This window comes from Felis catus, chromosome B1, assembly GCF_018350175.1.
Source record: "Felis catus isolate Fca126 chromosome B1, F.catus_Fca126_mat1.0, whole genome shotgun sequence".
In the NCBI taxonomy this organism is placed as follows: Eukaryota; Metazoa; Chordata; class Mammalia; order Carnivora; family Felidae; genus Felis; species Felis catus.
This window is the reverse complement of record NC_058371.1, coordinates 85,264,966-85,290,239: the sequence shown is the minus strand read 5'-3', so window position 1 is coordinate 85,290,239 and position 25,274 is coordinate 85,264,966. Positions and strand designations below refer to the sequence as shown.

Genomic DNA, 25,274 nt, shown 5'->3' with positions numbered 1-25,274 from the left:
ATGTCTGACCCTGGCTGCTCCTTCAAGGGGTGTGTCAGCAATCTTGGATGGGCCAGAGGTTCAAAGGGACACCACGGAGCCTGGCAGTGTTGGGTAGGTGGTAACAGCAAAGAGGGGTGCCTCTCCTTTTTTACCTTCTGTTCTTACCTCCTCAGGCTGGCAGCTCTCACATTTTTTATTTCTTTTAAAAAAAGATTTTTTAAAAATGTTTATTTATTTTTGAGACAGAGAGAGACAGAGCATGAACAGGGGAGGGTCAGAGAGAGAGGGAGACACAGAATCTGAAACAGGCTCCAGGCTCTGAGCTCTCAGCACAGAGCCCGACGCGGAGCTTGAACTCACGGACCCTGAGATCATGACCTGAGCGGAAGTCGGACGCTTAACCGACTGAGCCACCCAGGCACCCCTCACATTTTTTTATTTCTTTAGCATTCCCTTGCTAATTCAAAGGAAGGGCTGTTAAAAATTCCTTAGAGAAGGATAAGTAAGGATAAAAAAACGATCTGGCCACCCCGGCCCATTGCGTGATCCCCTGCTATAACCCCGCTTGGGATAAGCCGCCAGAGACGGCTCAGACAATAATGTTCGGTTCCTCTGAACACACTTCAGGCTCACTAAGCAGCCATTCTTCTGAACTGATCAAAATCTTTCAATCACTTCACTTAGAGGAACAGAGCTAAGAGGAAGTCGGGTGTCCAGCACCCGGGAGAAATAAAAAAGTCATTAAAACGTCACTTTATATGTTTTGAAAACACAATCATGATTTAATGTTGAATGTCAATTTTTAAAATCCGTAGTGCCACCTCTGGAACTCAAGACGACGCAACGTGGTTAGGAAATAGGCATGACACAGACACAAGCATCTGGTTCTATTTTATTAAAAAACAAAACCAAACAAAATTTTGCAGTGAAATTTCCTGTAATTCACAATCCTTTTCAAATCTTTATAATTGTGGGTTTTTTTTCACCAGTACATAAGAACACAATTGCACGTATTTACATGATAGTTTTCTATATAACAAAAATAGCTGTGTTGTACGATTGTTTTCAACGATCGTCCTTAATATTTCATCACTAGCCCAGTATGAGACAAACTGTTTATGCTCTCCAAACACATAGATAATAGAATAAAGCAAAATAAAAGTCCGTGTCTCCCAACAGAAGACAAATCCCTTTAAAGACAGTTTTTAAAACTTATGTATTTCAAGAGAGATATAAAGTGCTCTGGAAGGAGTAAGGTGGGTGCCTGAGGTGGGAAAGAAGGAAAGAGAAAGAGATTGACATCACCCTCCTCCCCCACCCCCTAACCCCTCCCCCCCACCCGCCCCAAACAAATGATACCTACCGCCTTAACTAATCACTAAAATATACCTGTGACTTTATACAGAAGACGATGTTTGCGTAAAAGGGCTACATGATCCACTACTAAATTTCTCGGCAACTAAGAGCTAACCAAAATCCAAATTAAAAGTAACCCATGCAAATGACATCAGGAATAGTTTCTGTGATTTTTGAGTCATGTGGCAAATAAATCCAGGAAACTGTCCCATGATCTGACAATGGAGGATGGGAGATAGCATGAAGGCACCACCACCTGTGTGGTCTGGCCAGAAAGACCTCATGGGGAAGCAAAGTAAAATTCTATCTAGGACATCATTCATTTTACAGTAAAAGCACACAAGTGCATGTGTACGGAGGAAAAATGAATCCATTGGATTTTTTTCTTGCCAGCAGGATGATACTAGACATTGGTGGTGCCATTTCTGAATATTTCATAATGGTAAATTCATTCTTTGAGGCAGATTTTTTTTTCAGTGAAAATAATAATGTGTTATATACAAAGGGGTTAAAAGAAGTTGGGCGTTTTTCTTTTCACATTATTGAAATGGCAATTGCTGGGCATGGTCTGCAGTCTATAAAATTGGGTATCACATACATACCGCTTGGGAGGCTCCCCTGGAAACTAGAATAATCATCCTCCCAGCTCATGAATATCGTAAAGAACAATTCCCATTTTTCAGGAAATGAATGGAATGTAACTTTTCACAAGTACAAAATTACTTCAAGTTTTCTAAATATAAGGGACATCCCACTATAAAAATAACAGTCCCTCCCTCCCCTCCCTTCCCCCCTACATCTCTTTCTAATTATAAAATGGTACAACCATTTCAGATTACTAATGTGAAAGCAGGAAGTAAATATATTATTATGTACATGTACAAAACACATCAGTATTTCACACCATTTACATTCATATGAAAGAAGTCTGTTTATTGATCTTCCTTTGTGATTTGACAAGAACAGAGTTGAAATAAGTTACAAAACCATCAGGCCCTTGTCTTAGAAGTCTGCACAAACATTCCAGCCAGAGGCATCTTCTTTGCAAACAGAGCTAACAATATGCTTCCACGCTTTGCAAAAGAAAGGGCTGCGGATGGTATCTTCTGTGGGGTTCTCCTTCAACTTTTCCAAGCTTGTGACATTCCTTCCTCTTTTGATAAATGTGGACCAAATTCTCAACTACTGAGGAGACTGTATGATGAAAGGCAAATACCTAGTTGTCGAGGAAATGGTGACCCTAGTCAAATTAGTTGGCTGAAAGAATAACGGCAATTATTCCAGCAGAGGGCACCCTGCCCCCTTGCAATAACATCCTACTGATGCCAACATACACCCAGGCTGCAAAGTCCTTTCGCTGACAGTCCTTCAACCGCTTGACTATCTATTCGTACAGGCGATAGTTTGGTATTTCCTTCAAAAGCGCGGGATACACTAATTAAGAAACTCTCCTACATGAAAATTCTTTGGCTATTTAAAATCTTCACATTCTCAAACAGAATATTCCGAGTTCCATAAAGCGCTAGTTTTGTCTAAAACTTTTTGAGGGAAAAGGGGACTAAACACCAGACTTTAAAGATGGTGTGGTACTAAGGCCACGATACGCTTTTTAGATTTCTGGATTTAGTAAGGTCAATCACCAGCCTGCAAGACAGAACCCCTTAAGGTTTCACAGTTCCGTCTGACTAGGCAACCCACCTTCGCTTTTATTTATGAGAACGTTAGGAGAAAATTAAAGTAGTCAATGGAAGAACATGTGTCCATTTGGATGGTGATTGGTCTTTGGTTTACACAGCACACATGGTCCCCACATTTTCCCTGCTTCTCCAAGCCCTTCACTGCAGTAAGGATGACAAGACCACAGACATTCTGCCAAGCAGTGATTCTGGGTGACTTAAGGTGAGCTACCTTCTTTACAGAAGTTCTCTCTTGCTCTGTTCAGACCTGTGGACCTCTTGAGAGATTATATTCCTGCCTGATCATTATCAACACATATTTATCAGGTAGCCATTGAGCGAATGGCTCTGCAGTAAGTGCAAAGCATCAATAGTAGCATAGGGGTGAAAAGGTCTTTGATCACCGAGATTCCTAAAAAAGCCACTTGATTGAGGCATAGTTCACAGGGTGATAAAGAGAGATGTGAGTGATGTCATTGGATTTTTTGCAGAACAACCAAGTTTTGCAAGTAAAGGGCTTGATAATTAAGGATCTGTATGTAGGATCTGGAATCTAGGATCTTTAGTTTTGGGATAATTTATTGCCATCAAAAGGGTCAAAGTGGAAGTGAGGCTACCAATCTGTGGGTCTTTACAAATTACTGTTCCTGTTACAAAGGGCCTGGGGTTGTGAGATGGGGAGACAAGCGGGCAAAGAGAAGAGGTAAGTGATGCTGAGAAACTCATTCCTGCTTCTCACAATTTATTTTTCAGGCAATCCCAACTTTCTCTGCAACCATGAGTGTTTAACTCATGAGTGTTAAACTCCTCAAAACACACACACACACACACACACACACACACACACACACACACACACACACCAAAACACCAGGTCAGCTCTAAACCTAGGGGATGAGCATGTACTTGGGAAGAGCACCCATGTTCATATCCTGCCACCCTCTTTCTCACTTTCTGCAGGCTAGTATTCCCACCTCCTTTTAAGTACCATCAATGACACGTCTGTGACACAGAGCACTGCACAAGGAACTTTTGTCCCTCACCTTGGGAGAATGGCCTCTTTGTCTCTTTTTCAGTCTTAAGGAAGAAGTGGCCTCTCAGATCACTTACGAAGAGGAAGTTCTTGTGCTAAGAAGCTGAATTAAGAAGCATGAATGGACATCAGATACAGCACGGCCCATACATTTTTCTAAGATGTCCAAATCTTGGGGGCCTGTGGTGAACTAGGAAGGTCACAAATGCTGAAGGTAGAAGATGGTAGATCTAGGCAGCATTCTGGAATTGTGACTTTGCCATTATTTGCCTAGGAGACCTTTCTGGCAAGGAAGCCTGAAAAAAAAGGCAACAGCTGTAGGTGGCCTGCAATTAAATTAATGATAAGAGAAGTGAAAACATGGCTAACTCCATTATGGAGGAAGTTAATTTGCCTTTATAGTAAACTGGTTTTCCTCATCAGAAGTGCCAATATAGACATTGCCACACAATAAAAAGAAGAAAAACACCAACAACAGTAACAACGGTAATCCCAATAATGATGACTGTATAGATAGATCCAAAGCCACCGAGGTTTTTGTCCTGAAAGATGGGAACAGAATGCATGTAGGTGTGTATACAAGAAAGAGGCAGTCAGAGAAAGCCAGAGATAGATATAGATACAAACACACACACACACACACACACACACACACACACACACACACACACGAAAGAAATCTAAGTGAGAACATACAAAAAAAATGTTACTGGAAGTTGCCTCAGGGGCCCTAGTACCACAGAGGGCTGGGTCCTCGCTCTAAAGAGGATGTGACTCTGTATCTCAGGTTTTTGGAAAGAGTTTTAATTTAATGAGATTTGTTTGTTTGCAGTCAAGGTGATGGATTCAACAGATAACTAGATGCTTTTTGTTTTTTATGCTCTGCAAGAATTTTCATCTAAACATAACTCATAAATAAGAAAGAATCTTATATTAGGCTTTCTGTCACCATTTTTTGGTTCTGAAGACAGGTCGGCTGCAAGAATGCCTGTACTGACTAAAGTAGCCACTGGGCACTGAACCCAGACACGTGAACATTCAGAATGAGGGAAATGCTGAAAACAACACAAAACAAACAGAAAAACCTCTCTGGACAGAGATTTGCCTCCATGGTTACCATCGTGACTAGGTGATGTCAGAATAGGTAGGTAAGTCTTGCAACTAATCATATATATATTTTTAAAGATTTTGTTTTTAAGTAATTTCTACACCCAGCATGGGGCTCGAACTCACAACCCCGAGATCAAGAGCTGCATGCTCTACGGACTGAGCCAGCCAGGTGCCCCTCCACTATTCACTTTCTGCCTTCTCCCAACTCCCCGTCTTCCTGCCTCGGTGACAGAATTAATATTTCAGGGGTGACCAAGCCCCAGAGACTAAATCAATGTTCGGATGCTGTATTCATGATCAGGGCTCAGTTCTTCTCAAAGGGCTCCGCCACACAGAAGAGGCAAGTCCTAGAGGTCAGTTTTTCTGAGGGAATGGAAATGCTTCTTTTCTTGCCCACGGCCTTGGGGTGAGAGAGGACGCTGACTTCTGAGTTGAGAGCTGGCAGTTGTAAGCTGTCATGATTCACCCAATAGGGCTGGGTGGTCACAACCCCAAAGACTTCTTCTCAATAAGGCCACTCAGAGTCTATGTAACTTCCCACCTGCCCACCCCCAAGTCCCCAGGGGGGCACTGGCACTGGGAAAAGACCTTCTGCCAATCAGGAGGCAGGAGAATGAGGGGGCTGAGGTGAAGCTGGAGGACTAGAGTCTGGAATTCTTCTCCGCTCCCGAGTGCCGCCTACCCGTCTGAGGGTTTGTCGTAGAAGTGAGAGAGACAATTTTGTTGCAGCACCAAATCCACATGGTTTGTGTCACTTAAAAAAAAAAAAAACAAAAAACAACCACAAAAACGACTGGTCAGAGGAGTCACAGTGACAGTAATGGACATCAGTGTGTGGTTAGAAAGGTCAAGCAGGAATTTCAAAAAGAGTGGCTTGAATATTTATGGATCACAAAACAAACAGATCTTTGGGCCTCTCATTAGGCAACTTGGGTGGAGTCTAGTTCTCTCTGGAGGTAATTAGGTTTTAACTTCTCTTCTTTGTGAGGGTCAGGGAATCTTGTGAGAATCCTGGAGCAGCTCTGCTCCGGACCACGGGCCAACTGTGGCTATTGGGACAGAGCTGGAGACGCGGCCAGTCCAAGGGGAGGCGTGCTTTGAGTGTAAAGTACATAATGCATTTAGAGGACTTAGTACCCAAAAGAATGTAAGGTATTTCATTAATACTTTTTACACGTTGGAACAAAAACATTATATTACTAAAATGATTTTGACCTGTTCCTTTGTACTTTTTCAAACGTAGCCGGTAGAAAATGTAAAGTCTACATATGTGACTTGCATTATATTTCTATTGGATAGCGCTGGTCTGGACACTCGCTACAGAAAAATGCACATCTCTAAATACGCATAAAATCTTCATATACTTCTAGAGGGCTCCCAGCTCAGAATTTCCTCTGCAGGGGAGGTGGTGAAGAAGCTATGGAAGGTTTTCATTTCTTTTAAACCCTTCTACGCCGGTTAAAAAAAAATTTTTTTTTTTTTAGACTACCAAAGCCACATGAAAATCCTCCAGAAACAAACCTTTGGTAAATGGAGAGCCTCCTAGGCTCAGGGATTTTGCAGCAGAACCTCCTTGGGGTAAAGACACGAACCTCACGTTATCTACGCAGCATTCTATAGGGGCTGCTGCAGCCACAGCATACATATGCAACCAATTCCTGATTCCTGATTTACCCGGTCACTGGCAGGAAGAGACAACACTCCTCGCCGGGAGAACTATGAAATCCAAGAGGCATTTTCTCTCCTGGGCATGGAATACAGTGTAGATCGTTCCTTTGCTGTTGAATTATCCCTCTAATTCCACTTAATACCAAAATGTGTTTCAGGCTGAGCTGAATGGAGGAGGATACACGATGCAGCTCTAGCCGGCCAAGAAAAAGCAACACTTTGAGATGAAGAATTCCATACCGAGAACTAGGATTTGAAGGTATCCAGAGATGACAAACTCTGTGACTAACAGCAGCTTTAACATAAGGCAAACCAAAACCACTCCTTGGACTTAAAACTTCAATCATTTAGCTATTCATTCTCAGCAATGCAGGAATGCTGAGTCCCAAAAGCCATTAGGGCAGGTTACGTGTCAAGTCAGTGCCTCCCTAACCTGAACGAAGTCAGCTATCTGTCATGGCCATCTCAAAAACCCAGATCCCCCTGGCAAAAAGCTCATTAGTGCTCTAAAGGCCAGAAGGAGCCTTGGGCATCACCGTGTTAAACTCCTTCATTTCACAGATGGAAAAGATGAGGCCCAATAAGCAGGTGGCTCATCTAGGACTCTTGACGCTCCATTCAGGGCTGTCTTCGTCCCTCCCTGCCTGCCTTCGCACACGGACACCAGATTTCATTACAGGAAGTGTTAGGCGCCCAGGGAGAGGTGACATTTCTGAAGGTGGTAATCACTTTCCTTGCCTTGCTGCCTACTTAGAGAGCATCAAATAGGAAATCGTTAAAGATGGTGAGACAAAAGCAACCAGTGGTCCCCCTGACACACACTCTATGTTTCAGCAGGCAGCAGGGATTTACGGCACAACCAAATTCCTGTTTTTGGATGAGTGTTTGTGTAATGAGGTGAGAAAGCCTCATCAAATACGTAAATAACTCAGTGAAGAAAGCTTCTTTCTTAGTAACCCACGCAGCCGCAGGCCTTCTTACAGAGGATGAGGTGACCTGTGATTGTCCAGGGAAAGCATTCACTCCCTTAGTCATCTATGCATATGGATAGTCGAAACATATTACAAAATTGCCCACTGAAAAAATAGCACATCTCTGTCATAGTTACAAAAAAAGAATAAAAACATAAAGAGTTTAAAAACACCGGTGGGTTTTAGTATTGATTTGATACCTCTTTTCCTTTCCCTCTTTGTCTCTCTCCATCAGGAGAAGCCTGGTTAGCAAATTCCCATGCTGTACTTTTTAGATCAAATGGTTTATCAAGTCACGCGTCCCTCCTCAATTGGTATTTACATGTACTCAGGGAGCCCTGGAAAGCTACCTGCTAAGGATTCACCCGAACCCTTCCTTGAGGTCTGGCGAGGTGCAACAGAAGTGCGTTGGAATTAAGGTAAAGGCTAGGTGCTACTGCAACCCCCACTGTGTTGGACACTGGGCTCAAAGATGATTGGATCTCTTCTGAAGCCTCCGTCTCCTGCAGGAGCCACTTGTGGAGGTAACAAAAGACTGTTCTAGCCTTGGGGAGACCAATATAACAGACATTTTGCTTTGGGGAAGAGTATGTGGTATCTGGTCTTAACACGAGGCTTGCAGTTCCAGTTACAAGCCCTACAGTCGTGAAGAATGGCGCTGCTGCCCTGAAGGGGACTTCTGAGTTTGGAGTTTCCTCCAAAGACTGTGAAATCCAGGCAGAATCAAGTGCCTCCCTAGAGCTTCCTTCGCATGTCACGTGGGCCGTTAACAGAGCCTGGTGAGTGGAAGCCAGCATGATGTAGATGAAAATAGCAAATAGTAGCCTCAGTGGATTCAGAGCTCAGGGTTGGGGTCTCTGGCGGCTAGGATTTTTAAGATCCACTTAAAAGAATTTGGATTCTTAATGAGAGCTGGCCTTAGACTGTTTCAGGGTGCTGAGGCACTTCCCAAAGCCATGCACACTTCATGCTGAGAGGTCAAGGCCATTAATCTCAGAGATGGCGTACAAACTGATCATAGCAGGAACTGATGCTTCTAAACAGAACTCTCTACAAAAGCTGGAGGAAACCAAAGGAGTGGACATAATGTAAACTGCACAAGTCTTAAAAAGAAACTGTCAAAGAAATCCAACAACATTCCAAAACCAGTAAAACAAGACCTGGAAAAAAATGGAAATGAAACTAAGAAGCCCTACATGTGTCCTTTCTGTGTGTTTTGGGAGCTCCTGAAGTGTGTGTCTGCAAGGACACGGGAGGAAAAATCAGCTTTCATCTTCCAAGCTGCCAAGGCCATGGGCTGTTGCACAGATGGAGAAACGGCATCCTGATTGACGGGACTTTGGATATTGCTCTCGTTACCATTCTTGAGTGGCGCACAGTGGAGCTACCAAGGTGTTCTGGAGGGGTGTCTGCCTGGTCCAAGTCTTGAGGCTCCTCCCTTCCTTCCCCTTGGGTCCTACCATCCCCTTGTTCTACGTCTATCATTTCAAGACTTCACCTCTTCGCAGTCTTGGTCAGTGGAAAGTTCTACATCAGACAGTCCAACTTCCATTGCCATAATCAGCGAGATGTCAGAATCACTGCTTACAGCTGGCTCCTGCTCGCCTGGGAGGAGAAAGCAGAGTTCATGGTGAACATGGAACTATGTTTTTGGGTGCTGGTAAGTTGAATACAATTGTCTTTTTTTTTTTAATTAAAAAAAATTTTTTTTAACGTATTTATTTTTGAGACAGACAGAGACAGAGCATGAATGGGGGAGGGGCAGAGAGAGAGAGGGAGACACAGAATCGGAAGCAGGCTCCAGGCTCTGAGCCATCAGCCCAGAGCCCCACGCGGGGATCGAACTCACGGACCGCGAGATCGTGACCTGAGTTGAAGTCAGACGCTTAACTGACTGAGCCACCCAGGCGCCCCTAAAATTTTTTTTTACATTGATTTATTTTTGATAGAGAGAGACAGAGCACAAGTTGGGGAGGGGCAGAGAGAGAAGAAGACACAGAATCCGAAGCGGGTTCCAGGCTCCGAGCTGTCAGCACAGCACCCGATGCGGGGCTCGAACCCACAAACCATGAGACCATGACCTGAGCCCAAGTCAGATGCTTAACGGACTGAGCCACCCAGATGCCCCATGAATATGATTGTCTTTAATAGCATTTCCTTGATGGCCAAGAGAAGGCATTAGAAAAACTGGATCTTTTGTAAAAAAAAAAAAAAAAAAAAAAAAATCTAGTTAGCACCTCATCTTGCTTTATAGCCCCAAATAAATTCTAAATAGGCCAAAAAGCTGAATGTAAAACAGAAACTAATATAGTTAGAAGAAGATATATCTTATAAGTATATATCTAAGTAGAAAAATACCTAATATATTAAACTGGGCAAGAAATTCTATGTGGAAAAGCATTTGAGCAATTTATAGAATAGATTGATAAATATGCATAAAATTCAAAAAAATATTAAAACCATGAAAAATAAGAATCAAAAGGCATAGATTGAGCTGGAAATACTTGTGAAAATTTCACAAAGAGCTGTATTTTCAACATATAGAGAACTTTTAAATCAGTAAAAAAAAAAAAAACTAACCAGAAAAATGGGCACAGGTTACTGTCACACAATTCACAGAGCAGTATAATATAAATGACCAATAAATATAGGGTAAAAATGGGCTACCCTTTTTTTGTTTATAACATCTTCACTCTTTAAAAAAGGACAGTATGACACTGAGGCGGGTACTCTGATATAGTACCTGTAGAACTGTGACATTTTCATTTCCAGCACATATCGTAGAGAAATAATCAGAGATGCAAAAATATTCACTTAAGCAGTATTTATAGCAACAAAACATTGCAAGTAACAAAGTCCAACAATATAGAATATCTGAATAAACTGTGTTACTTCTAGAGGATAATCTTGTTGTAACAATTAAAGTGGCATTTCCGGGGCGCCTGGCTGGCTCAGTCGGTTAAGCGTCCGACTTCAGCTCAGGTCACGATCTCGCGGTCCGTGAGTTCGAGCCCCGCGTGGGGCTCTGGGCTGATGGCTCAGAGCCTGGAGCCTGCTTGCGATTCTGTGTCTCCCTCTCTCTCTGTCCCCACCCCCCCCCCCTTTCATGCTCTGTCTCTCTCTGTCTCAAAAATAAATAAACGTTAAAAAAAAATAATAAAAAAAAGTGGCATTTCCAAGGAATTTGTAGTTACATAAGAAAACGCTCACATGCAAGCAAGTTTGGTGAACTGGTTCCCTTTGGGGTAGAAACTGAGAACAAACTGAGGGTTGATGGGGGTGGGAGGGAGCGGAGGGTGGGTGATGGGTATTGAGGAGGGCACCTGTTGGGATGAGCACTGGGTGTTGTATGAAAACCAATTTGACAATAAATTTCATATTAAGAAAAATTAAATAATAAATAAATAAATAAAAGAGAAAATGCTCACAGTATTCTCTTAAGTGAAAACAGAAGTATTCAAAGCTTTATATGCAGTGAGGCTGAGAAAGTCAATGAGATGCAAGGAAGTCTAAAATGCTAGTAAAAGTTGTCTCAAATTTTGGGATTTATATTCGTTTTCTTAAAAAAAATTTTTTTTCAGGGCACCTGGGTGGCTCAGTTGGTTAAGCGTCCAACAATGGCTCAGGTCATGATCTGGCAGTTTGTGAGTTCGAGCCCCATGTCGGGGTCTGTGCTGACGGCTCAGAGCCTGGAGCCTGCTTCTGTTTCTGTGTCTCCCTCTTTCTCTGCCCCTTCCCCGATCATGCTCTCTCTCTTTCTCAAAAATAATGAACATTTAAAAAAAAATTTGTTTTCCGTTTTACTTCCAAGCATTCTACAATGAAGAAATATCATTCATTCGCTTAAGACATAATGAGTCTCCACCATGTGCAGAGGATTTTGCTAGATGCTAGGGACATAGGTAAGAGCAAGACAGTTCCTGTCTTCAAGGAGCTTGCTTTCTAGTATGCTGGCACACCATTAGATAGCCACTCACAACACAGCGAGATACATACGAAACTGGACGATGCACCTGGTGTTCTATGAGCAGGGAAGATGGCTATGTAACCAATTGCTGAGTCAAAGAAGGATTCCCGCCGGGTGTGACATCTAAATTGAGTCCTAACTCAAATTTTAGCCAGATGAATGGGAGGGAAGCATCTTTCAAGCATTAGCAATAGCATGTATAGATAGATATGTCTGAACATGAGGGGAGGCCTTGTGCAGATGGACATCAGATCGTATTTAAATATGACTAATGCAAGGTCAAGCTAGGGAGTCTGAAGGAAGGCTGGGGTGCTCAACTGCATAAAAGGCAGCCTTAAAACCAAAACATCTTGCGTGTCCCATTAATTACCCCGCTGAAGAAACACACAATTAGAAGACCAACAAAATGCCTGGTACTGAAGAAGCTGATGGTTATAATACTTTTGCTCTGATAAACACTGGTATAATTTACTTCACGTTGAGGTATAATTAAGGAGAATATATGAGTTTTACGCAGGACAGTGAATTCTTTAAGATGTTTAAAAGGAGACAAACAGAACTGACAAAGAGTTACGGACTTAAGAATAGGTTTGAGAGAAACAGGCTCTTTTCACAGGGACGTATCCATCTAAAGACTGAGCTCTAATATGTTTCCTAGGCCCAGACATGCATGAGGTTCACAGAATTGTAGACAGATCAATGGCTAGAATAAAACTTAGGAAGCAGTTGTCGGAAGATAAAAGCATTTAGTATTTGAAAATGGGGCACTCAACAAGTATTCAATAAAACTAGTCATTTAGAAACAGGCGCAATTGGATCCCTGCCTCACACTTCACAACAAAATACATTCGAGGCTGGCTAAATACCTGTATCTATGCTTATATTTATATCTACATCTGTACTACATCTATATGTATACCTCTAGCCCACATTTAGTTGCATGTATGTACTTCCTTCCCATTTATTCTCTTCTCCAGAGCCACCCGGGGCTTATTGATCTCTGATTTTGGGGGGAATTCTTTGCTGCAAATTGGGATGGCTCTCCCTTCCCTCATGGCTGCTTTTGCCCTTGTTTTCTGAGCAGGGCCATGGCTTGCTGTGGTGCAGGCTATGCTCGGTACCACTCCAGAGGAAGCCTTTACTTTGGAGTCTGAGTGAGCGGTGGCCGCTGGATTGGGACAGTGCACAACCTGTACAGCTGCACACAGGAGCTTGCTCTGTTTCTCAGATCCACTAAGTCGTTGGCCCTTTGTGCATTGTTTCCAGTTGCTCGGATCTTGATATTGTCTCTTTTTACCTTTTCTCTGTCTGTGTTGGCCTGCCCCTTACAAGATCCCTTTGCTGTACTTTTTGTGGGGTTTTAGGAGAGGTGGAAGTAGTTTCAGGGGCTCAAACTACTCTTTTCACTCAGCGCTCTCCTAAAGCATCACTTTTGCAATGAGAAATATATTTAATTAAAATTATATTCCTGAGAACTGGGAATCTACCTTACTTTACGAGACTATTTTCTGGTCTCAGCTATTGTAACTACGTGTGTTACTTTGTCTAGGTCACTTTCTCCACTAGGGCTAAAGTTTAGTTGTCTATGAGTTTGGACTGGGTACTTCAGAGTCCTTTCTAGTTGTTCCAGATTATGTACATATACATGTTGATGCCAATTAGCATAGTGTCTCCTACATGGTGGCTTCTCAATAAATATTTACCAGAATTACCACAGAGGAACAAAGTTTTAAGTCTCTTTTTCCATAACCCTTTTAATTTGTGTTTTTTTTTTATTGTAAACACTTTTTCTTAATAAAAAAAAAAAGGTCTGTTTGTTGTATATTTAGTATGAATATATCCTAAATGGGAGAATTCATTACTTTGTGGTATAATGAAAGCTGAACTATTCTTATTCCTGGAGATAAAAAATGAGGGTTATATTATAAAGATATAATCTTTCTCCTCCTCACCCTTTTTCTTCTTCTTCTTTTTTTTTTTTTTTTGTAATGGTCCATGAACCAGTTCAGCTCATGAGAAGCCAAAATTTTCAGCTCACAATTAAACTGTACATCAACCAAGGAGCTCATCATCAAGTGATTTTATGACTTGCATAAATATCTAGTAAAAAAAAAAAAAGGCAGCTCAGATGAAGGGCTGATTTAGTCAGAGATCTAGAAAGACAGCTCCAGGTACCTGCAGTGGCAGCCTCTCACCTTCACTCCTGGCTTTTTCAAGCTACCAGCCTCAGCAGATATTCTGGACTCATTATCACTGTGGTGTTTTCTAAATTGGAACTTGTGAATTGAAAAAAAGAAGGGCCATGGGGACTGATATAACGATGGCTGCTGAGTTCATGATGCTATTTTGGAAACTTGACCATCCTGCACAGCTCCAGGCAAAGAGGAATTCAGATCAACGAAATCGTATATTTTCCTAAAAGTGGTTCAATTTTTATGATGGGGTATTGCACCAACCATATCATCTAATCATTTTCCGTGTCAAAACTTTAAAAACACGATCTGAAGACATTTGAAGTTATTTTTTTCACTCTATCCTGTGTTTTTCATTGAACTTAGTTTGTTCAATAATTAAAAAAAAATTAATGTTTATTTTTGAGAGAGAGTGAGAGAGAGAGCAAGCGCACGAGCAAGTGGGGGAGGGGCAGAGAGAGAGGGAGACACAGAACCTGAAGCAGGTTCCTGGCTCTGAGCTGTCAGCACAGAACCCAACGCGGGGCTCAAACCCACGAAGTAAGATCATGACCGGAGCCGAAACTGGTCGCCTAACCAACTGAGCCACCCAGGTACCCCTTCCATAATTTTTAGAAACTTTATCTTTTAATTAAGGCACATGCTTTACTTTGAGGCCAAAAGAACACAAATGAAAACACTGTCATTAAAACATTTAGAAGGTTCTCTGTAGGTGGTACTAATTGGGGAGTGTAAAGTAGCTATTAACAATATAAATGTTCACTGAATGATACCTTCTTCCCTGCAAAAGCTGATATAAAAGGACTGCAGAAATAATATCGGCCTTTACTGAATTCTCATAATAACACTTTGATGTGGGTTCATTATTCCTGTTTTACAGATGAAAAAAATATACTCTCAGTCTATTGGACGCAGTAGTATAATACCTACTTGACATACTCTCTTCTCTTGGGTTCACGCACTGTAAAGACATTGAGAGAACTGAAACAGAGTGACAGAAATCCATTTAATATTTCAAAAGATCTTGCTGTTCAGTGAAGAACAGATTAGTAGCACAAAGTAGCACAAAGGGTGGAGGGAATCTGGAGGAAATGATTGCAGCAAAAACAGAGGAAATGTGGCTTGGTGCGGCAGCAGTGAGTGGAGATAAGGGGACAAACTGAAGAAATAGTTTAGAAGGGGGATGTATAGAAAGGTGGTGGGCTGGACAAGGGCAGCAAGAGAGGAGAAAGTAGAGGACAGCCCCCATATTTCCTGAGCAATATAGGCACCATTTACTCAGCTGGAGAAACTGGAAGACAAACTGGTGGGGAGAGATCAAGAGTTCAGCTTTGCATGCACCATGTTTGAGATGCCCGGAAGACGTGCAAAGGAGATGTGCAGTCAGCAGTTAGATACAGGAGTCTGGAGGACAATAAATGAAGTGAGAGGCTTCAGCATAGAGAAGAGATTTGAAACCATGAGAGTAGATGAAAAGGAATCTTTTCTAGGAAAAGATTAAAGAGTAAGAAAATAACACCAGGGACAGAGTTCCCCGGAACACTGAAACATACTGCCAAAGACTCCCAACTCATGCCTCTGACATGACTCGTTTGGCCTGCCCCATGTTTTTTGTTTTTGTTTTGTTTTGTTTTGTTTTTTTAGAGCATGAATTAATTACCGATATTTAAAAGTCAGGGTATTTTACATACAGATTTACATTTTAAATTTATCTTGGAAAAGAAAATATCTGGCAATATATGCCCAATTCCCGGAATGAAATCATCGAGGGGAACGGAGTAAGGGCTGCCCCGCTAGGCTCAAGGCAAAGAGGCTCTGGGTCCCCACAGTTGTTGAAGAGTTTGCTTCCTTGGTTCATGTTACTTGGCCTGTGTATTTATTGAAGTTTAAAACCTCATAATTAAAGGGAGGGCAGAAGAACAGTAGAGGAGGGTGAGCCCCCCAAAAGCCTGAAAATGGCCAGAGAATACTGTATCATTGATTCATTTCCTCCTTTTCTTTTAAATCTATTCTGCATTACCTCCTTTATAGGCATTGACTCACAATTAACAATCCATGCCCAAGGAAACGAGCTATTGAGTATTACTGACTTGGCTGGGTGGATTTTAAGACTAATTCTGTCATCTAATTCGTAGTCTTGAATGTCTTTATCACAGCATTAAAGAGCATAGGATGAGATGGTGGGCAGAAAATACTCCATTTTAAACGGAGCTTTGTAACCTATTTTCTTGATCCATAACTACTGCTTTCATACATTTCCACATTTAATTCTAAGTAAAATCCATCAGTAGCCTTGAGGTTAACCAAAAAATTCTTAGTGTTGGGATTTATTAATTCTATTTGGTCCATAAATTGTTAATATCCTTGGTTTATCTCTTTCTTCTTTAATATATAAAAAATTACCTAAAGACTCACGGTTTCCCTTTGTGAAATGTGTACTGTGGTTGCAGTTCTGCTGTGGATTTGATACGAGCGTGTATAAAGTGTGCCCGGATGACTGTTCTAGTACCTTCCAACCTGGGAATATAAGACCCTGAGACCTGCCTTGTCTGGTATTAGGCATACCTGGCCTGTCCCTATCACTTCAGGCCTCTGTCACTGCCAACACTCCCATTCAGGGCATCTGGGTGGCTCAGTGGATTAAGCATCTGACTCTCGATTTCAGCTCATGTCATGATCTCAGTCAGTGAGTTTGAGTCCACACTGTCAGTACAGAGCCTGCTTGGGATTCTCTGTCTCCCTCTCTCTCTGCCCTTCCCCTGCCTGTGCTCTCTTTTTCTTAAAATAAATAAACTTAAAAAAAAAAACACACACAACCCCCTCCACAAACAAACAAACAAACAAACAAAATTTCCATTTCAGAATCCCACCATGTTCCTTCAGAAACAGGAGGCACTCAGCAGAGTCTGTAGCATTGAAACTGAATTGAAGTTCCCCTCTGGCCATGCAGGGCTTAAGTTTTGTATTTTATTTTTATTTATTTTATTTTTTTTTTAAAGATTTTTTTTTCAATGTTTATTTATTTTTGGGACAGAGAGAGACAGAGCATGAACGGGGGAGGGGCAGAGAGAGAGGGAGACACAGAATCGGAAACAGGCTCCAGGCTCTGAGCCATCAGCCCAGAGCCTGACGCGGGGCTCGAACGCATGGAGTGCGAGATCGTGACCTGGCTGAAGTCGGACGCTTAACCGACTGCGCCACCCAGGCGCCCCAAGTTTTGTATTTTATTAGCTAATAACAATTCTAATGCTTATTGAGTATTTAGTACATGCCAGGGATTATGCTAAGTGTTAAAACAGATTACCTAATTTAATATTCAAAATCAACCTATGACATAGTATTATTTCTATTTTCAGGTAATAAAACTAAAGCCCAGGAAGGTTAAAATCCTCCTGAGATTACACTGAAGGTAAGAGTCGGAACTAGAATTTGAACCTAGATCTGATTCCAGGGCGCATGAACTTGACCATATCTATACTTCAGAGGTAAGAGTCTTAACCTGAGGATTAGTGGACTTGTGGAGGAATTCAGGTGCCTAAAGTTACATACACACTTATATGGTTATATGCATACATATATTTTTCTGGTAAGAGGATTGCTCTCACTAGATTCTTACAGAAACCACAAAAAGGCTAAGAACCATTCACCGCAGAGATTTTGCATCATGGGTGAGCTGGAGAAGAGTGGCCTGGCTTTCTTTTCAATGGTTTATGTTTCAATGACTATGTGTTCTATTAACTTGACATGACACTTTTCATGTGAAGTCACCACTTTCCTACTTAGTTGTTTCTTTATGATGGTTATTCAAAGCTAAAGCAGAAAATTATCCTTCCCAGAATCAGGTTTGATATTTACTGCGTGTCTTCTGAAAGAAGGCATAGAGCAGTAGCAGGCTGGAATAAGTCCTTCTCTGTTAAGAATTAACAAACATTGCCCTCAGAATAAGTGTTCTCTGTGTTGGGAGAAAATAAGGTAGTGATGAATATAATCCCCCAGGTGTCCTGATTCTCCAGGAGGTTTGGTGTTCACACGCTGGGAGCTGCTCTGCATCACATAAAAGCTTATTTTTTCCCATGTACTTGAAAAATAAGGTTTCAAGGAAAAAATGGCACCCTTCTGTCCACTGGTACCAATGCTTATCTTCCTGAAAATAAGACATCATTTCCAATCACTCCTGTATTATGCAAGAGAACTGTAGGGGAGATGGTCAGCCAGACTGGCTGACTTACATTATCTTTCCATCTCTTCTCAGAATCAAGGTTTCTTAGGGCAGGACTAGGGCACTGCTTACATATTCCCTATCATAATCTTAGTGGGCAAGTTAATCTGCCTTCAAATGCAGAGTGTTTTCAATAAGGAAATGTGTCCTTTTTGTATGAGTTCCTTGCTTTATCTCTGGCCTAACAAGAATTTCTGAGGAGATAAACTTCTGATTTGGCTTAAATCTTCCCTCTTAGGAGGGGCTTCTATTGTGAGAATGGCCGGCCTGAGGGTCAGTTTCTTCAGAGGCTGTGCAGTATTAATAACAACAGCTAGAATGTATTGACTTCTTCCTACGTGCCGGGCATTGTGCTAAGCAATTACATGTTACATATGTCATCTTCACAATGACATTCTGAAGTAGGTGTATGATTATCCCAACGGCTGCTACACATTTTATTGGTGAAGTCAATTTGTCCAAAGTCAAGTACACAGAGGGGGCAGAAATGGAATCCCTATCCAAGCCAGTGATACTGACAATCATGCCATTCGGGAACGACAGATCTGCCATATTTTCATGTGGCTGCTAAGCTGTGCTCATAGACAAAGCTTGGCCACCTTTGGGAACTAAGCATTCCAAGGCTACAATACAAATTCATCCATCTGGCTAAGTGACTTCTAAATCGTTCAGATATAACTGGCACTTTTGCCTTTTTTAAGTTCTGGCTCCATAATGATATATATACACGTGATGAGATCACTTCAGGAAAATTCCTTCTTCCCTCTCAGATGGGAAAGTTTAAACCATTATTTCTACGTGGGCTTGGTGGAGAATTCCCTGGAAGCTTGTATATTAAGTAAGATCAGATCGTTATGATTTCACTTTGCTTTTTATCTTTTTTTTTTAAGTTTATTTATTTTGAAAGAGAGCGAGAATCTTCAAGCAGGCTCCCCAACACCAGCATGGGAGCCCAACATGGGAGCCTGAACTCATGAGATCGTGACCTGAGCCAAAGTCAGATGCCGAACCCGCGTAACCAACTGAGTCACCCAGGCTCCCCCACTGTTATCTCTTCATCGTTGGTTTTCTTTCCCTGTGACACTTCACCCAGGAGGGCAAAGATTTCCTCCAATTCCTCAAACTTCTTACTGATTGCATTAACAGTTCATTGGGTAATTCCTTACTAAGTGCCAAAAGAAGGGACGATGTAACTTTTGCATCAGTTTTATATTGGTTTGTGCAGGAAAGGATGCAGTGAACGATCTAGTGAACGTTTATGTAGTTAACATTTATGTTGTTACAATCTGCAATTAGTACCACCTACAGAAAACCTTAAGCACTAAGCTTAAGGAGGTTTCAAGGAAAAATGTTGGACGCTGAATCCCCTTCATAAGGATTGTTTTGACTATTTAAGGCCCTTTAAAATTCTATTTGAATTTTAGGACTGTTTTTCTATTTCTGCAAAAAACCAAAATGTCATTGAGACTTTGATAGGGACAGCATTGGATGTGCAGATTACTTTGAGTGGTATGAACATTTTACAATATTTAGTCTTCTAATTCATGGCTATGGGATATTTTTCCAGTTTTTGGTATCTTTAAAATTTCTTTTGGCAATGTTTTATACTTTTCAGTATCCACATCTTTCATCTCCTTACATTTATTCCCAAATATTTTATTCTTTTTGGTGTTACTGTAAATTAGATCATTTTCTTAATTTCTTTTTCAGATTATCCACTGTTAGTGTAGAAAAGCAGTTGTTTTTTTGTGTGCTGATTTTATATCTTGCAACTTTGCTGAATTCGTTGTTTAATGCTAACAGTGCTTAACCAACTGAGCCACCCAGGTGCCTCAAATCTTTGGAATTTTCTATATATTCGATATTATATGCAAACATAGATACTCAACTTCTTTCCTTCCAGTGTGGATGCCTTCTATCTCTTTTTCTTGCCTAACTGCTCTGGCCTGGACCCTGCAGCACTATGTTAAATAGAAGTGGTGAAAGTAAGCATTCTTGACTTGTTCCTGATCTTAGAGAAAAAGCTTTCAGTTTTTCACTATTGAGTATGATGTTAACTGTGGGTTTGTCATATGTGGGTTTTAATATGCTGAGGTAATTTCCTTCTATTTCTAGTTTGTTGAGTGTTTTTATCATGAAAGTGTGTAGCATTCTGTCAAGTGCTTTTTCTGTGTCAAGATGGTCCTTTATTTTTATCCTTTGTTCTATTAATGTGGTATACCACATGTTGAAATCTATGACACATTTTAAGTTAAATTTATATATGGTGCAAGGTAAAGCTTGGTGTTCATTTTTCCCCAAGATTTTTGTGACCAATTTCTTGTACTATATTCCCTTTTTTTTAAAAAAAAATAATGTTTATTTATTTTTGAGAGAGGCAGAGAGAGAGAGAGAGAGAGAGAGAGAGCGAGCGAGCACAAGTGGGGGAGAGGCAGAGAGAGGGGGAGACACAGAATATGAAGCAAGCTCCAGGCTCTGAGCTGTCAGCACAGAGCTCGATGCGGGGCTTAATGTGGGGCTCCAACTCAAGAATCCTGAGATCATAACCTAAGCCGAAGTCAGATGCTCAACTGACTGAGCCACCCAGGCGCCCCTATTCCCTTATTTTTAAATATCTATATTGACTTCCATTTTCCTGACTGGTCTCACTAAAGACAGGCTGTACTAAAACTGAGGAGGAATTTGAATGCATGGCTAAAGTGAACTTCTTTTAACATATGTGGATTTTTTTATGGTGTGCATAAGAATACTTGCTTAGATAAATTGCTGGAAAATAAACGATCTGTTTCTTTATCAATAAAGTAATGATAATAATACTTTTTCTTGCAGCCTGTAATGAGATTTGGTAATATTTATGCATATATACACATACGCACGCATGCACATATACACACATGACACTTCCCTTCACAGTGTGTCTGACACATGCTATGCTGGCTGATGCACTGCTATTATTGTATTTAATAAATTTACTCACAACCTGCTTTATTCATTTTCCATTAAGCCTCTTGACTTCTCCCTTCTTTGCCCATTAATGTGCTGGCAGACAAGCGGTGCCCTTTCTTTCCCTGTCACTACCCTGCTGTCTCTGAAACGTTGTTTCTTCAGGGTTATAGGATACAGGTTGATGCATCAACATTTCATAAAGAGCTCATCTGCCATGTGACAGCCTCATCCCTACTGCTTGTATAAGTGTCACCCTGTTACAAGATAGTCCAACACAAGAGTCAGAGGAAACTAGAGAACAGGGCTCGGATGGAAACATAAAGTCCAGTTTAAAGGTCAAGCTACAGCACACAGCAAAGTAGGGAATCCTTCACTCTGGAAGGGATTGGGGAGGGCAGAAGTAGAAACATTTTCTTACACATGTCCTTTTAAAAGAAAGAAGCATTAAAATTTCTTTTTATGTTTATTTGGGGGGAGGGAGGGGCAGAGAGAGAGGGAGACACAGAATCCAAAGCAGGCTCCAGGTTCTGAGCTGTCAGCACAGAGCCTGACGTGGGGGTTGAACTCATGAACCGTGAGATCATGACCTGAGCTGAAGCTGGACGCTTAACTGACTGGGCCACTCAGGTGCCCCAAGAAAGAAACATTTTAAATAGGGGCTTAGCCGAAATATAAGTCTTTAAGAAGAGCATACGCAAAATGTAAGGTAAATAAATAGTTCAGTGCTAGAGACTAGACACTGCTAAGAGCACATTTGGTCTGTGTGTGCAGGCATCATGTTACATCAATCTGTTCTACAACCACAATCAATTTAAATTTTTTACTATGGTTGTCATTTCTGACCATTCTGACCATCTGCTTCCCCCATAAAGCACATGGAAAAGCCTGCTTATAAAACTTCAAGACTGCCAAGTCATTTGTTCAGAAGAAGCCCTGGTTGTCCCCACCTCTTCCAACAAATAGTGCATAATTCACCTTTGGTGGGTGTGAGAATAGGTCATGACCTGGTGTTTTGGGGCAGAAGGGAAGGACTCAAAGTGGTGGCACACATAAGCCCTCAAAAACTGCTAGATTCATCTTAGCTAAAGAAAAGAGGCCTGATGTTTTCATCCAGAGCATGAGTTGATGTCCCAATAAATTACTGAAATTCAAAGTAATTGAGATGGATGTGCCTTCCTGGAAAACCTAATGGATTCTATCTAAAGCCCATAATGGCAAGAGCAGTAGTCCCGTCATATGTTATAAGATCATAACCTAACCCATTTCTCTGGCTCACAGAATGCAACTTCTAGCTCTTGTGTTCAGAGCAAAAACTAGAATTTTAATTAATATTTAGTCATGCAATGGGAATTCCTGGCCATTAGTTTAGGGTGGAAATAAAGGAGAAACAAGTGATGTAATGTGATACAATGATTAGAAAGATATATTTGATTATTCAGATGACCGAAATATATCCTCAGATATATTTGGTCTTCATCCACAGTTTCTTTTTCTTTTTTAAATTTTTTTCAATGTTTATTGGTTGTTTTTTTTTTTTTTTTTTTTTTTTAAGAGAGAGAGAGACAGAGTATGAGTGGGGAAGGGACAGAAAGAGAGGGAGACACAGAATCTGAAGCAGGCTCCAGGCTCTGAGCTGTCAGCACAGAGCCTGACACGGGGCTCGAATTCACGGACCGCGAGATCATGACCTGAGCCGAAGTCAGAAGCTTAACCGACTGAGCCACCCAGGCGCCCCCATCCAGAGTTTCTAAAAACCCTTTCAAGCCATAAAAGTGAACTGGGTGTCTTGTTATTAACGAAGGTGGCTTCTGGACCTCACCCAAGGGCAGGATGTCCAACCATGTGATTGGAGTGTTGGAATTTTCAGTCCCACCCTGACCTCCAGGGAAAGGAGAGGGGCTGGAGGTTGAATCAGCCAATGATCAATGACTTAGTCAGCCATGACTATGGCATGAAGCCTCCATAAAGACCCAGGAGTTCACCTTTTTGGTTCCTTTTATTCTAACAGCTTCCACCCTTGGGGCACCAGAATGCTGTAGAGCCAGGCCCCAAGCTCCATGAGGATAGATGCTCCTTTGTTTGGGACCTTGCCATATGTATCTTCATCTGGTTGTTGATTCTTATCCTTTAATACACTTTATCATATCCCTTAATAAAATGGTAAATATACATGTTTCCCTGAGTTCTACGAGCTGTTCTAGCAAATTAATTGAACCTACAGAGGAGGTTGTGGGAACCAAAAATCTGTGGCTGGTCGGTCAGAAGCACAGGTAAACAGCCTGGGTGTGTGCCTGGCATCTGAGGCGGTGGTGGTGGGGGCTGTTCTGTGGGACTGAACCCTCAACCTGTGGGATCTGATTCTATCTTCATGCAGATGGTGTCAGGATTGAGTTGAATTCTTGGACATGCTGATGGTGTCTCAGAATTGCTTGGTATTGTATGTGTGCAATCTCCCCCCGACCCTGCCGTTTGGAATTGGGTCAGAAAACCTTAAAGAGGCAAGCTGATCAACCAGGTAAGGGGGCATGGATGGGAAAAGGGAATAAGGGAAATGGATATTAAGGTGGGCCAGACATTCATCCTCCATTTCTGCCCCTCAGGGATAGAAACCACTGGTCTTCCTCTCTCTTGTGCCTCTTTTGTTTGATAACCAAGCAGATAAAGCCAGAAGAGCCTTAGAGTTTACTGATCACTCACTCACTCATTCAATCAACTAAGACAATGGACAGAAAACATTTAGCCTAGTTTCTGGTTCAGAGAAACCTTTAGTAACATGTAGGTTTTGATGGTGGTTAATGATAAAATTGGAGCTGCTGTTTATGTTGTTCGAAGGTAGATGAACTCATCTCACCTCCTTGTAAGTGAGGAGGCAGACAAGGAACCCATTGGCACACGCTGTTTGAATGGTACACGCTGTTATGTCAGTGTTGAGATCAGGTCTTCTAACTTCCTAAACAGCTTTTTCCAATGTTTATTTCCCCTTTACGAGCACATTCTCCAACTTAAAAAAAAAAAAAAAAGGAAGCCATATTCTCTTTGGATAAAAATACAAATCTTATCCTTCCTCATGAAAGTGTTGATACCTACATCCCCCCCATCATTTTGCCTTTGAGATCACTGTTATTTTTCCTGAATCCTCACTTGCCAAGAAGACTTTGTTGAATTTTAAGGTGGGTATTTTAAAAAATGATTTGCATTTTGGTGTTTTCCAGAAATAAAATGAAATCATTACCTTATGGGATATTTCTCTAGGCTCACTACCCCTTACCACTTATCATTGGTTCAAAAGGTTGAAATCTCTAAATACTTTATCTGGGTTTGGTACCTCTTTAAAACTCTCATGCTATTTTGAAGCAGATTTTCTTGGGGGAGGTGGTGGGGATGGGGGTAGACACTAAAAAAAAAAAATGCTACAGAAGTGCAGGAATAATATAGTAACCTAAGCTGCTTTGTCTCCATCACCAAGCATTGATACTGATTTTCAGGTGCCTGCCAATGTTACCTACTCAGAGAAGCTATCCTTGTCTGTCTTCTAATTGCCCCAGTCACTCTCTAACACCTTACCTGGCCTTATTTTATTTTTGATAGTCTTATCTTAACATAATATTCTTATGTTCTTCTGTCTTGTTCAATAGAAAGCAATCCCGATGAAGTCAGAGACTGCATCACCGTAAGATTCCCCAGCACAGAAATAAGGGTCTGAGTTATACCAGGGTCTGAATAAATATTCACACAGCAAATCATGTTATATTTAAGTCTGTCTCTTCAGTAAAAGCAAAACCAACACAACCACATTCGTACCCTTTGTGCCTCATTTTTAGTTTTATCCTTCCAACAAAGCAACTACTAACACAATTTGACATGAATCTTTACAGTACATCTTATACAAACGTGTGCGTGTGTACGTGTGTGTGCACGCATATATCGATGCAGGTAATAAATAAATACACGAATAAATTAGGCACTATTTTGTGTATTAAATTTTTTACACAAATGAAAGCTTGCTGTGTTATTTTTCAACTTTTTAAAATTTTTATTTTTTTAATTTTAATTTTAATTTTTTTTTTGAGACAGAGACAGAGCATGAGCAGGGGAGGGGCAGAGAGAGAGGGAGACACAGAATCAGAAGCAGGCTCCAGGACCTGAGCTGTCAG

At 41.3% G+C, this 25,274-nt stretch overlaps 1 protein-coding gene across 2 annotated transcripts in view; it reads right to left on the bottom strand.

Annotated features, from left to right (window-relative positions):
• Window positions 1–25,274, bottom strand: part of RNF150 (ring finger protein 150) — a 292,025-nt gene that overhangs the window by 30,036 nt on the left and 236,715 nt on the right. The window contains exon 7 of one of the 2 annotated variants that reach the window (XM_045055826.1): window positions 2,245–9,401. The exons of the other annotated variant lie outside the window; for it this stretch is intronic. Within the exon in view, the coding sequence (XP_044911761.1) occupies window positions 9,283–9,401 (119 nt within the window). The 3' untranslated portion in view covers window positions 2,245–9,282. Of the gene's footprint in view, window positions 1–2,244; window positions 9,402–25,274 lie in introns of those variants that run through there. 2 annotated transcript variants of the gene reach the window in all.